The following is a 15,466-nucleotide window of genomic DNA, read 5'->3' on the forward strand; positions in this document are numbered from 1 at the left end:
CATTCGTTTCTAAGGGATAGGAATGCACACACTTTGTTTTTTGTTCCCATTGTCGAGGAAGAAATTAAAGAAATTGTTCGCAAACTAAATAACAAGAAAAGTACAGGTGATGACGGAATTTCAGTTTTTCTTTTAAAAAACGTAATAACTGAAATAATTACTCCCCTTACTTATATTTTCAATCAATCTTTGTCGACTGGAAAAGTCCCTGAAAAGATGAAAATTGCTAGAGTCGTTCCCATATTCAAAAAGGGTGCTGAAGAATCGGTAAGCAATTATCGTCCAATATCTCTTTTAACTTCAATTTCAAAAATCTCAGAAAAGCTTGTTCACAAACGAACTCTTAGATTCCTTATCAACTGCAATATTCTTTCGAATTTTCAGTTTGGTTTCAGAAAACAGCATAGCACAACCCACGCTTTATTAGCTTTCATTGATAAAGTAGCACATGCTTTAGACGACGCTTCCCATACTATCGGTGTTTTTCTCGACTTCTCGAAAGCGTTTGATACGATAGACCATGATATTTTGCTTTATAAGTTAAGCCATTACGGCATTCGTGGGACAGCTCTAGATTGGTTTAAAGACTACCTTACTAAATAGAAAGCAATATGTTTATTCAAATGGATATGAGTCTCTCTTGAAAACAACTTCTTGTGGTGTCCCTCAGGGTTCCCTACTTGGCCTGTTATTATTTATCTTGTACATAAACGACCTCCAAAATTCGTCCCAGATTCTTTCTTTCATATGCTTTGCTGATGACACAAATTTATTTCTTTCACATCGTAACTCAAACACGCTTATACATATTATGTTAAACAATGAACTGAAACTTGTTCAGTCCTGGATTCACGCAAATAAGTTGTCACTAAATATTGATAAGACGCATTATATGCTGTTCAGCAATTCTCTGAACTCTGTTTCTGATTATGTTAAGATCAATGGTATCAATTTAAACCAGGTAGATAGTATCAAGTTTGTAGGACTTAACATTGATAGTGATCTATCCTGGAAAACCCATATTAACTATTTAAGTAAAATTTTGTCCAGAAACATTGGAATTTTAAACAAACTGAAATATAATTTCCCCATATATATATTACAAATTATATATTCAACGATGATTTCCCCTTACCTCAACTATGGAATTCTAGCATGGGGTAATTCGTCCAGATTTTTGCTTGATTCGCTTTTCCTTCTTCAAAAACGCGCCATCAGAATTATCAATAACGCCGGATATTTATCTCGTACAAATGATTTTTTTTTTCACAAGAACAAAATTTTGAAATTGATTGATTTGTTTGATTACAACCTAGGTATTTTCATGTATAAATACTCCACGAATGATCTTCCTGATGTTTTTCTTCACATGTTCAAAAGAAACTACTCAGTTCACAATTATCCCACCCGCCAACGGGACGCTTATCACCGCCACGTACTCGCACAATTTTCGCGATGAAAACAATTATGTATGCGGGACCGAAATATTGGAACGATCTCCCCCCTGAACTCAAAGGTTGTTTATCACTATCATCCTTCAAATGCAAATTAAGACAGTATTTATTGAATAATTACGCTACATCAGCTCATTGAAATTCTGTTTTGTGCTGTCCATGACTATCCCGCTATACTGTACTCCAGGGTTGTTGTCATGTTAAACCAGACTTTAAGAGCCCAGCTGTTTGTGCCCTTAAATTCTATCACTGTGTTATGTATATTTTTCTTTCTTTAAAAATAGCTGGGACGAGGGAAACAGCTGGTATTTCACATTCTCATTGCACTGCAACTGGTTGTTGAATGTCTTTTTTATTCTGGATTTGCAAGTGCATGTGTTCCCTACTTAATACACGCAATGTACACATATCTAATACTGTCTAAACGGTATCATTGTTATCATATATTAAGTCATATTGTATTGCCAGAACGACAATGGTTCATCCGCTTACAGCATGTGGCTTTTCCGACCCCTAACCTGCACTAGAGAAGAATTTGCTATATAACTGTATAATTGTACTTTTTTATTTTGTTTTTCTCTTATGTTCCGATCATTGTTGTACCCGTGCTCCCCTTCTCAATCTTAAACTCGTTTTTAACTGGGACCTACGCTCAACAAGCTCGCTTTTAAGTAGGTTCCTTCATATTTCTTTAGCATTCATTCACAGATTCCAAACTTAACAGATCGACCACAATTATGTTTTATATATTTGCAATATTCTATGTATGTCATGTATTTCATTTAATTTTGTTATATTTGATGTAATTTTTCATCGAGAAATATGAAAATAAATTGAAATTGAAAATTGAAATATACGTACACACATACATGTACATGTAAGGATACAACGATGATACATGTACATGTAAGCAAGGCGCACAAAGTTGGATTACCTGTCTATAACGGCCACCTTTTCCATTTCCCTTGGATGGCCGCTATAGACAGGTTAGACTGTACATGTATGTGTGTACGTATATGCACACACCGTGTGTTTCACGTCGGTGTATATGAAATTGTTGCGCACTAGTATGTGTATTGTCGTGAAGAAAGCTTAACACTAGTGCATTATTATGACTGAATAAGGGATGGATGCAGCGGTGGCGATCACTGAACGTTGCCCGCACGGCTACAAAGCAGAAAAACACGCTGAATTATCGGCTCAGCTACGGCTCCGTTGGGTTTTTGGCCGCTATAGACAGGTTAAAATCTACCGCGGGAAACAAAATTTGTGGCCGCTGGCCGCGTTAGACAGGTGGCCGCTATACACAGGGTCTTTAACAGGGATTTTCTATAATAGGGGGGATTTTTCAGTGGCCGCTATAGACAGGTGGTCGCTATAGACAGGTGGCCGCTAAGGCTGGTTTGACTGTATTTATTTTTATTTTTTGAAACGCCATGAGCATTGGAAAAAAAGTGGACCTGCGCCCTGTACAAGTATAGCCATTATTATTATTATCATTATTATTATTATTATTAGCATTACTATTATTATTATTATGATTACTATCATTATTATTTGTAAATTGCAGTGGTAATTCCCAAGGGTAGATCGGGTATACTTGTTATGCCAAGGGTGCTAATGCGGGTTGTCATGGTTATCCCGATTGTAGTGCAACCTTCGTCATTTGTCGGTGTTAGACAATGTGTTGTCACGGCAACAGTATTTTTAGAGAAAATACCAGTGTTTTGCTCACTTCACTGGTCAGGTATCTGCATTGAGATTTTGGTATTTAAAGGATAATCAATTTTAAATGAGCGAAACATATCTTTGATCATCGTTGGGCAATGTGTTGCCGTGGTACTATAATCACACATTTGTTTTTCTTAAAGAACATACATCCAATCACCAGTTTTGCTGGATGAGCTAACACCATCAGGTCAGTGATTGTTTTAGTTATATTTGTATTTGAATTCACTGCTTTTGTGTGTGTGTAATAATGTATTATTTGACAGTGTTATCTGGGGGTAGCCATCCGGGGGATATATCCAAGGGGTAGTTATCCAGGGGTAGTTATCCAGGGGGGTAGTTATCCGGGGGGTAGTTATCCACGGGGTAGTTATCTGGGGGTAGTTATCCAGGGGGTAGCTATCCGGGGGGGGGGGGTAATTATCCAGGGGGTAGTTATCCGGGGGGTAGTTGTCCTAAGGGGGAATCGCCCAGAGGGGTGACTGCCCTAGGAGGGTAGATGTCCGGGGGAAGTTGTCCTAGGGGGTGATTGCCCTGGATGGTAATTGCCCTAGGGAGGTAGTTGTCCGGCGGGTATTTGCCCTAGGGGGGAATTGTCCTGAGGGTAATTATCCCAGTGGTAGTTATCCGGAGGGTGGTTTTCCAGGGGGTAGTGTTTCTAGACCCACTTTCATGAAGCAGTGATAATCTTTATGATCACATGAAATAACTTGGCACAACAATATTATGACCAACAGCTCATAATAACATTTATCACGCATAAACAGCTCCAGTAGGTCCCTGTACACATGGAAAGGTTGATTTTTCGTCAGAATGGCGACAGACAGTCAAAATGATCGAAAAGTCAACCCCTTGAGCAGCTGTTACAACTACGTAGAGAGAATACAAACAGTCTTCCTCGATCGGGACTATCAAACCACAAACTCTTCACATATATCGCACATATACTTCTCACTATGCAAACCCACACGATACTTCTCACTATGCAAACCCACACGTTCAAACAACATAAAAAACATGTTACAGCACCCCAGTTGGTCAAAAACAGAGAGCAAATTGCGATCCTCCTAAATTGCATCGATATACTTCAACTTACCCAGGTCATGGCACAAGCCGGCTACTTGCACACAGAGGAGGTCTTTGTCTGTAATGTTCAGCTCTGGCTGTTTCTCCTTCAGAATACGGACGAACTCTCCGGCTAAGTAAGCAACCCTGAACACCATGTTATTGAGACATAGAGTAAAAGTATTTTATATCCATGTTTTCGATTATGTTGAGATGGAGAAAATAAAAATGAATTGGAACTTGAACACTTACACTACGCAGATATCATCCACTCATGCAAGTGGCTTGATTAGAGGGAAGATTTTTTTCCCCATTTAAGAAGATTTTAACAAACACAGAGAAATAATAAAAAATAGCTTTATCATGATTACACATAACATAAGAAAGTGGTGGAATTTCAAAGTTTCACATGATGTCAAAATGAAGTGGTCACAACAGCATATGCAGCAACACGTTATAGGCCGACATCATGATGAGATGATGTCCTCATCTTCCCATCAGTTTGAATTTCGAGGCGGTTACTTTATTATCAATATATCGATTTGCATATAATTGTGACAAATTATTACATCTTGCAAAAAGTTTGAAACTTGAAAATTCCATTACTTTCATTTGTGATGATGTCATCATTATGTTCCCATCAGTTTCTACATTGAAGTTTTTTCGTTTACAAAGAAGCGCAAAAGCTGAACATTTCATAACTACTTAAACTCATCCAACTTTAATACTTATATTTCTATCGGTCTCTCTCCTCGATTAACTCCACCTATGAAAGTAAATTTGCTCATCGAGTGTACAACAGCACACCACATTACCCCAGTGAGTGTTCAAATCTGTTGTGAGCTGCTCCGGGAAAGACAAAGTAGCTGACGCCCAGTTGCTTGATGGAGCGCAGCCGTTGGAACTGAGGGGTGTCAATGATCTTGATAAGCAGGGGATGTAAATCGATATGTCCATGCACAGGATCATTGAATACCTTAGTGACAAAACAAACAACATCAGTCAATTATCTCTGGGACTCTAACTTTTGCAATTTGTCATCAGTGATTTCAGACGAACCAAAACAGTGTCAATGTGATAAAATATGATGTGATATATGCAGACAATTTTCGCACACAAATTTCGTTTCCGATGTAAACATGGGCATATCCGCGTATATGAACACCTGTGTTATTAATCCATATATACAAGAGTATGAGCAACCTATCCAATATCAGCACATTGTTACAGGAACCGGCAAGAAACGGGTTCATGCTCACAATGGCTTTAGGGTTCAAACTTGAAGCAGTCTCCCTACACTGTCCCACCATAAGAGAATACAAGTCAATTCAATTCAATTTATTTTCATATTTCTCAATGAAGGAATGTACATCAAATATAATAAAATGAAGTGAATCGTGGACACAAGCAACGGAAATCACGTTCACCTTTGATACACAATACAATAGACACATCATTCAATTCAATTAATGAGGATTACTTTTTTGATACGGCCGGGCCTTCTTTGGCACAACGTGAAGCAAATATTACTCAAAGTGATACTTTTTTTGATGATTATGTTTCAGATAGTTTTAATTCATTATCGCAAGAATTTGATTATGTTTTTACGTAGAAAACCAATTGCAAAGTCCATCTTCTGAATATCTCACTCACAACCAGTTTAATAATGTTGTTAAGGAGTATGATGATACCACTTTTTGTCTTATACATTTCAATATTAGGAGTGTTAATAAACGTTTTGAAGAATTGCAGTTGTTTTTGAATAATCAATCAGGCAAAAATTCTCAGCAATAGGTTTGACCGAAACCTGGCTTTCCCATGATTCAAGTCTTCCATACGCTCTCTCTCCATACGGATAGGATTTTGTACTTAACAACAGGCAAAATAGGGTGGGTGGGGCGTTGCTTTATACGTTTCACAAAAATGTATGATTATGTAGTTCGCGATGAGCTTAACAGCATGACTGATTCAATTGAATCTCTCTTTTTTTTAAATAACCGTTCCTGGCAGTAAAAATATTATCATACGAGTAGTATATAGACCTCCAAATGCAAACATTAAATCATTTTTTAGATTATCTTTCGGATTTGGTGAAGAACCCAATTTTTATTCACAAAAAAATGTTTCATTATGGGGGATTTTAATATAGGTTTATTAAAACAAAATAATATGTCACAAGATTTTTTTTGGAAATATCTTTATCTGCTTTTTTTTTTTTTGCCTTTGATTATTATCTAAGTCCACACGGATAGTTAATGAATCCGCCTCATTCATTGATAATATTTTTTGTAATATTCTTCCTCCTCCCGATTCCCTTATACTACTTTCATACATTACAGACCATTTCCCTATCTCGAATAATTTCTCTTTAAATGATACTATTGATAATAGATATGGTTGTTTACTAAGACGAAGAATCAGACATGAAAATATAGCCAGTCTAGGTGCTAGTTTAGACATAGGCACGATATGCAAAACAGATGGAAAGTTTTAAAGCAAACAATGAATATATCAAATGACAAATGTAATATTACCAAAATTAGATTTGATGATAAAGTCATTGAAGATACTCATCAAATTTGTAACATTTTGAATGATTATTTTTCTTCAATCGGATAAAATCTTGCAAGCAATATTCCTCCTTCAACGAAACAATTTTTTCTGAATTTTTAGGTCCATCAAATCTAGTTCAATGTTCCTTATTCCAACATATAAGCAGGAGGTAATCACTATTTCTGAGTTTAGTTCGAAAAAAGTGCTGAACACGATGACATCAGTAATTTTCTCTTGAAGGGGGTAATATCTTCAATTGCGGATCCTTTAGCTCAATTTATCTCTTTTTAATGGTATTGCCCCCGAAAGTATGAAAATAGTAAAAGTCATCCCCTTGTTTAAAAAAGGCGACAAATTAGATGTCAATGATTACCGACCGATTTCTTTGTTATGTACATTGACCAAAATTCTTGAAAAAATGTTTATAAAAGAACTATTTTTTAAAATTCAATAATATATTTTCAAATTCTCAGTTCGGATTTAAAGGAAAAAACATAGCACTACACATGCATTATCAAGTTTTGTAGAAAAAGTGGCACATGCTATTGACATATCTTCACATCCAATAGGTTGGTTCCCGGACTTCGTCGAGGTCTTCGACACCATTATTTTTACTTGATGAATTACATCATTACGGAGCGCGTGGGAAGGCCTTGGAGGGGTTCAGGAGCTACCTCATGAACAGGAAGCAATATGTCTCTTTAAATGGTTGTTATTCACAAATGTTATTTATCAAATGTGGGGTTCCGGAGGGAAGTTTATTAGGTCCGCTTTTGTTTCTCGTTTATATATATATGATTTTTGTAGGTAATCAGATGTTCTTTCCTTTATTATCTTCGCGGATGACTCAAATTTATTTTTTTTTTTCGCACAACAGTCATCTTACTCTTGTAAATACAATAAACTCTGAATAGAAAATGTCGCCCAATGGATAAAGGCAAATGAATTATCTCTTAGTCTTCTGAAAACAAAATACATTTTTTAGCAACTCTACAGGGCGTATCAAAAAAAACAAACGTTACACTTTAAAAAAATTGTCTAGATCACATTTCAAAATATTTGGAAGTTTTTTTTTTCCATATTTATGGATGCCCAATAGTCTAATCTATCAAGTGCAATCAACAAAACAAATTTTTGTTCACGCTTGGCGGAACAGTGACGCTCTTTGTCCAGAGTGTAAAAAATGACTTGCGCCAAATTGAAAGAAGGTGAAAAATTCAGCCAGCAGTACAAATAAGTGTTCTCATTTAAACAAATTGCTTTTTTGCTCACGGTTTGATTATGTTATGATAGTTTAGGAATTTTCTGGCAATTCAATCAATCAATCAGTCACAATTGTAGTGACAGATCCACATAGGAAATATCACCTTCCCGTCCTCCCGGGGGAGGGGGAGGTGAAATTCCCTTTGTCGATTTGTCACTTTAAACATGCATACAATTGTGACTGACTGATTAAATGAATAAATGAATGAATGAATGAATAATTGATTGATTCATTAAAACAATGATTGATTCTTGCTTGATTGATTGCTTGCTTGCTTGATTGATTGATTGACTGTATTGATTGCATTGATTGAATGATCTGAGGATGCATTAATTTTGTACTTTTCTTCTTGACCGAGTGACTGGTATGTGGTTTTGATATGTCTGTGCATGATTTGTGATAACTGTACTTAAAAGATGTTGATGTTGTTAATCAACCTTCCATAAAGAAATGGAATCATTTGAAATGTGACAGAAAACCGCCAGAATATTCCTAAACTATCATAACATAATCAAAACCGTGAGCTAAAGGGCAATTTGTTTGAATTAAATGCTGGCTGAATTTTCCATTTTCTTTCAATTTGGCGCAAGTCATTTTCACACTCTGGACAAAGAGCGTCAGTGTTCGGCCAAGCGTGAAAAAAAAATTGTTTTGTTGATTGCACCAAAAAAAAAATGTGTTGTTGATTGCACTTGACAGATGAGACTATTGGGAATCCCTAAATATGAAAAAAATCTTCCAAATATTTTGAAATGTAATTTAGAAAAAAAATTTTGAAGTGCAACTTTTTTTGAAACACCCTGTATAGAGACACTACCTGTTGACATTGTTTTTGATGGGACTCCACCGGAAAATGTCTCCCATATTAAATTTCTGGGAATAACAGTTGACAATAAGGTTTCATGGAAATTTCATATTGATAATATATGTACAGCGTGTCCCAGAAAAAAAAAAAAACGAAATCGAGTTTCATTGCAGTTCTCTGCGATCACAATCATTATTTGCTTTATGAGATATGTACATGGATTGAAAGCTACACTTCTCTTCTTTCACTTGATACACAACACGTTGTTCATTATTCATGCATGACTGAGTTAGAACAATAGACAGTGATGCTATTAAATGATCAACGCCTGCTCGAGAAAACTTAATTTGAAAATATCCTTACATTTTACCCAAATAGATAGATAGTAAAAAAAGGAGCATTTAGCTTTCCCGACTTCTGCCCGACTTGGCAGATAACAATGACCTTCATGCTTCAATGAATTTACACAAACATGAAGGGAGGGGGTAAAAGGGAATGTTACAGACGACTCGGTTGTGAATAGGGTCGTAAATTAGCACGTAATCATGAGCTTGCCTGACCATGCAGCTAACTACAGAGCAAAGGGTGTTTATCAGCGGAATATTTGGGAAGGTGGGGTGGGAGTAACGGACCGAAAAAACCTACCCAGCCCCCCCCCCCCTCAAAAAAAGACGACTTTCTGCCCTGCACTTGCACATACTTTTAAATGTTAGAAGCGCAAGTTCAGTGATAAATAAAGTGATGTACCCTCTCTTTCTGCTTCGCCTCCCCCTTCAAAAACTTCAAAACCCTGTCAGTGATGAAGGACTAACCACGCGTGAGGGAAATGTAGAGAGGAATAAAAACAGTGAAATAAGTTTGAGGTATAAAAATCATCAAAATGTGTATCATTGTTGTAATGTTGATTTCCCGTAGCCATTGGACTGCGTGCAGCCTGAGAATACTCACGATATTAGTCTTCAATTATTGGTTATGTCTCATAGCTTATTCTAAATAAATGACTACAAAGGCCTGTCCGTCTCATACAGCATTCTCTGTAAATACCCCCCCCCCCCCTGAACAACATTCACTGTAGCACTGCGGTTGTTTTGTGTGAATTCAATTGTGCAGATGAGCCCATTGTCTAATGCTATAAAGTCGGAGAGCTGAATGCTTTTCTTCGACTATCCGTAGAATTGGTAGAAATAAAGCATGCTTTCATACAAATTTTTCTCAAGCATGCGTTATCAATATTTGACGCGTAAGGTCTCATATGAAAGAAGAAAATATGAATATTTGGGTTATGAACTTTGTTTTTCGAAAACGTAACGTCAAAAGTCTGAAAAATTAACTTAAAGTCACCATTTGCGCGTGCAAATGATAATTTGGTAGCACCACTTTTCATTGTTCTAACTCAGTCATGCAATGAACATTAAGTTGTACATCAAATGAAAGAAGAAAAGTTTATCTTTCCATTGATGTATATCTCATAAAGGAAATGTATGATTTCAATAATAAAAAGTTGCATGGAAACCCGGTTTCGTTTTTTCTGGCACACGCTGTATAGTATATTTCACGAAATATTGGTATGATTAACAAGATTAAATTTCGTCTTCCTGTGTCGTACCTGATTACATTATATTCATCTCTCATATTGCCATACTTAAATTATGGTATTCTTGCGTGGGGAAATACATATCAAACACTCTTAGATAAATTGCTTTTATTACAAAAGAAGTCACTCCGTATTATATGTCATACTGCATTTCTGTCTCATACTGACCCGTTATCTTTTGAAAACAAAATGCTGAAAATTAAGGATTTGTATTTGTATATTTTAGGACAATTTATGTTTAATTATGATTAAAAAATCCAAATATATTTGAAACAATGTTTCCAAGAAATCAGTCCGTTCACAATTATCCAACAAGGTGTGCGAATGAATTTCATTTGCCCCTTTTCAGAACTCTGCTGGCTCAAAACATCTTCATTTAATGGGCCAAAGTATTGGAACTCACTTCCTAATGATATTGTAACAGCACGAACTTTGAATTCTTTCAAAAACAAATTGAAATTATTTTCATTGAAATCTTATAACATACTACCTGATAAGGTATGTTTCATTAACTCAATAAAGTCATCATCTTTCTTCTTTTATATATTATATATGCATTAATCAATTACATATCAACTATATATTTTCTATTATTAAGGTAAATAATCTGTCGAATGTAAATTCTCCTCAAATGTTACTGTTATTGAACAATGTATCATTTTGTCTATTCTTTCCTTTTAATATGTCCGCTCTTTTGTATTTTTCTGGTATATGTACCAAATTCTTAATTTGCAATATCATTCCAGGGTGCGTCTTATTACTCCTACATCCTGGAATTCAGTTTGCTTGTGTCCACGATGGCGTGTGTTGCAGTTTCATTTTCTTTTTCTTGTTTCCTTTTTTTCCGTTCCTTCCTGTTATTTCATTTCATGTCAGTTGACATTGGTTCTTTGATTTTGTTTCACATATTTGTAGTTTCTTGAAGTCATTATTTCTCTTATATAAGTTGTCTTATGTATTTCTGAGGGTTCTATATCGTACAAGCTTGGCTTTTTAGTGGGACCCTCCATTTCCATTCCCATCCGTGTAATATATATATGTATATACCTAATAAATGCAATTATGTTGTTACTCATCATCACATGTATTTTGTTAATGTACGTTTTTGTAATTACTACAAATTTGTTTTGCTTATGCATTGTATATAATTTTTCCTATTCATTTAATGGAAATGAGAAAAAGTTCAAAAATAAAGTTGAAAGTTGAATAATATCCGGAAGTAATTAATGTAAACATATACATGTAAAACATGGCGGTTAATCTACGTAGTTTTGGCTCTATGTATATACACGCTAAAATGATATGATGGAACCTACTTAAAAGCGAGCTTGTTAAGCGTAGGTCCCAAATTCTTAACAGAGTGTAAGATACAGATGAGAAGCACGGATGCACCATAGGACCAAAATAAAGAAAACAAGAATAAAAGGCAGAAATATCCGGAGTAATAACAGATTCTTCTCAATACAAATAGTGATGAACAGACAACCACATTGTGCATAAGTGTTTTCTTATCTCATCGTGATATTCGAACCCTTGAATTCACTATTAATTCAGAATTACCAAAGCTAACATCATGGTTCAGAAGTAACATACTATCTCTTAATGTGCAGAAGACTAATTTCATTCACTTTAAAGGGAGGAAATGCTCAGGTGCTCAAGAAATTAATGTCAATCTAGATGGTACCCGCATTGAAAGGAAAACATGTACAAAGTTCCTTGGCGTATATATTAATGATAAACTTAATTGGAGTGACCATGTGAATCATATCGCTTTATATAAAGTAAAATGTTTTGTTTCTGACAAAGTGCTTTTGATGTTATATAATACTCTTATCTTACCTTATATTTCTTATTGTAATATTCTGTGGGCAACGTCAAAGAGTTTGACGGATAATATCCTTTTGCTGCAAAAGAAAGCTGTTCGTATATGTACAGGGTCTGGTTTCCTAGAACATGCAGACCCATTGTTCTTGAAATCAAAATGTTTAAAAGTAGATGATATACATTTCCTGCAGACTGCCCTCTTCATGTTTCGTTCTAAGCAAGACCTATTACCTGTCTCATTTTCGACAATGTTTCAACTTAACAGTGCAGTTCACTCGTATCCCACGAGACAAGCATCAGATATACATTTAGTGAACCCTGGTACTGCACTAGCCTATAAATCAATCAGACATAGCGGTCCTGATGTCTGGAATGCGCTACCTCAGCATGTTCGTAATTTACAAAAAATAGTTACTTTCAAAAGGTCGATCAAACATAGTCTATTATCAGCTTCACGCTGAACTCCTGGGTACTATTAACTATTAATCTTGCTGTGATCATATATTTCCCCTGAAATCGACATTTGAATGGAATTTATGAGAAATTTAATCAGTATAATTCGCTTATAATGACTTGACACTTTAATCTTTTTTTTTGTTCTCTCTTGTCAATGTCCCACAGGACAAATAGGCTCCACACATGCATATCTTCTCCCCCCCATGTTCTTCTCTTTGTAAATACCCCCCCAACTCAACATTTAAATATTTTCAAGCATTTAGATTGTGTGCACGGGGGTTGCAACGATTTTCAAGCTTTAAGCTTATGTTGCAATTCCTTTGCGTGTTCGTTACCTTGAATAATGTAGCTCTCTTAGAGTTGTATACTGTTTCTGTAACTGCTTCTTATCAATGTATACTTATCGTACATATTCTGTCTTGGCTATATGAGATGATGTACAATTGTACTTGCATACATTTTGTATCCACTCCTATTGTGTGAACACGCATGAAATCTTGAATAAGTATATAAACGTGTAAGGCTTGCATCATATTCCTGTCTCTTTCAAACCTACTAACACATTAAGACTGAAGTTAGTCCATCCTAAGGATAAGCCCCCGAAGAACCAACAAAACAACGTGGTCTATGCTATCCAATGCAAGGATGACGAGGGTGAAGAGCTGTATATAGGAGAGACAAAGCAGACCTTAGCCAAACGTATGTTCAAGCACAGACGAGCTAGCCTGTCTGGATGTGGAGACTCTGCCGTATATTCCCACCTGAACAGCAGTCACTACACCTTTGACAACAAGGCCGTGATCATCTTAGATCGCGAGGCATGGTGGTTTGAGAGGGGAGTCAAAGAGTCTATCTACGTAAAACGGGAGGAGCCATCCTTAAACCGAGGAGGGGGCGTGCAACACAACCTAGCCGGAGCCTATATACAACCCGGCAGTTCGGAAGATTCCTCGGCGCTTTCCGAAATTCCCTGACCCTGTCACGGGTCAACAATCAGTTGCCGCCAAAGAACAGTCGGCCTGCTGAAGCGTCCCGGAGCGGACGTGAAAGGTCGCTACTCCCAATTACAAGTAAGTCCAGTTGACTAGATTTACCGGTATAGTTCATGGGACTTACGCAATGTAATTATTCAATAAATTTTGTCTTAATTTATATTTGAAGGTCGACAACGACAAAAAACCTGCGAGTTTTACGGGGAGATCGTTGCAGTACTTAGGCCCTGTATACATACTTTTTTTCACACACACACACACACACACACACACACACACACAAACGGTTGGGGTACGTGGAAGGTGACAGGCGTCACGTTGGCGGGTGGGATAATTCGTCGGTGTTACCACGAACCGACGCTATTTCGTTTTTGAGCGAAAATGCAATTCTGAGAAAATCGCGTTTAAAGATCTCACAAGTTTTAGACAACGTTTTCAATGACTTTTCCTGTCTTGTGTGTGAAAATTTTGACAGGGTGATGAGAGTGGAAGTTGTTCTTTCTATCCATAGTGTAATTTTAGTGTGAATTCAAAAGAATTACGATATTTCTGTCTTCAAACTCACTGCGTCGGTTCGTAAATCCATCGTTTCTTGCGCGCACCATACACACTAAGAAAAAAAGGTTCAATGAGGGAGCTAGAAGGGTTCGAAGTCGCGGAAATGGGTGCAAATTACACGATTTGCGAAAATGGTGGAACTTTGCTTCTTATATGGTTCATTTGGGGTTCGATCTTGCCACGGTCATTGACGGTGCAATATTGCGCCCCAAACTAGTCTCAAAACAAAGACCTCCTATGGTGTTGCTCGACACTAAAATGCAATATTACATATCCTTGTGCTGATATCATGAACATATATTTTTTGATATCAGGAAACTTAATTATCTTTCATATTCTATAATCATTCATCGAGAGTATAATTTCGAATTAAGTTGAGTCCATGATGAAAGGGGTCTACTAAAAAAAAAACTAACGTAGAATACCTGATTGCTTGTCTGGTATTGACCAATCACATTGTACACATAACCTAGGAGGCTTAACAGATGAAGTTCCAACTGGCTGTAATTATTCAAATAGTCGTCAAATTTCTATTGCTGTACAAAAAATTCTACAGGTGCATTTGTGCCTTCGCTGATCGGGATTCGATGCCGCCGTCTCGCTGAGCAATCTGAAGATTCATTTTGGACGTTAACATAATTCTGGCTATATTTTGCTTGTTTATCTATTAAATGAAATGAAATCCTACACTTTAAGATAAAAACATATAAAGCAAAAGTCAATTCTGAACAGAAATATTATTGTGCAAAAGTGTTAATCTTAATCAGAGCTGTTTCATGTGAAAGTGTTTAAACTGTACCCTGGATAGCCGGTTTATTTTATCACTTTTCCTCATGATTCTGACAAAGCAAACTGATATGAATCTTCAAATAGAATTCTTTATCAATAGATACATCAGATTACTCCCCAGGCATACTTATTAGAATAATCTTCGTTTTATTTCATTTTTTTTGCGCAATTTCTATTCGTGTATCCCCGTGTCTTTAACATTCACCTAACCTATCTCTTATTGGTTGGGATGTCGAAAAGTAATTACCATTACAAAGACATATCTTCCTGTTTGTGGTTCATTCTTGCTAAGGTGCAATATTGAGCCCATAACTAGTCTCAAAGAAAGACCTATATGGTGTTGATCGACACTTGAATACAATATTGCATATACCGTCGTGGTGC

At 36.3% G+C, this 15,466-nt stretch overlaps 1 protein-coding gene across 1 annotated transcript in view; it reads right to left on the reverse strand.

Moving 5' to 3' along the window:
* LOC140244456 (deoxynucleoside triphosphate triphosphohydrolase SAMHD1-like) overlaps window positions 1–12,527 on the reverse strand; it is an 80,608-nt gene extending 68,081 nt beyond the window's left edge. The window contains exons 1-3 of the mRNA XM_072324095.1: window positions 12,519–12,527; window positions 5,063–5,223; window positions 4,279–4,394 (exon numbers count right to left, since the gene is read on the reverse strand). Coding sequence (XP_072180196.1) covers window positions 4,279–4,394; window positions 5,063–5,223; window positions 12,519–12,527 — 286 coding nt within the window. The remainder of the gene's footprint in view (window positions 1–4,278; window positions 4,395–5,062; window positions 5,224–12,518) is intronic.
* Between the last annotated feature and the right edge of the window lie 2,939 nt (window positions 12,528–15,466).

This window comes from Diadema setosum, chromosome 21 (assembly GCF_964275005.1).
Source record: "Diadema setosum chromosome 21, eeDiaSeto1, whole genome shotgun sequence".
In the NCBI taxonomy this organism is placed as follows: Eukaryota; Metazoa; Echinodermata; class Echinoidea; order Diadematoida; family Diadematidae; genus Diadema; species Diadema setosum.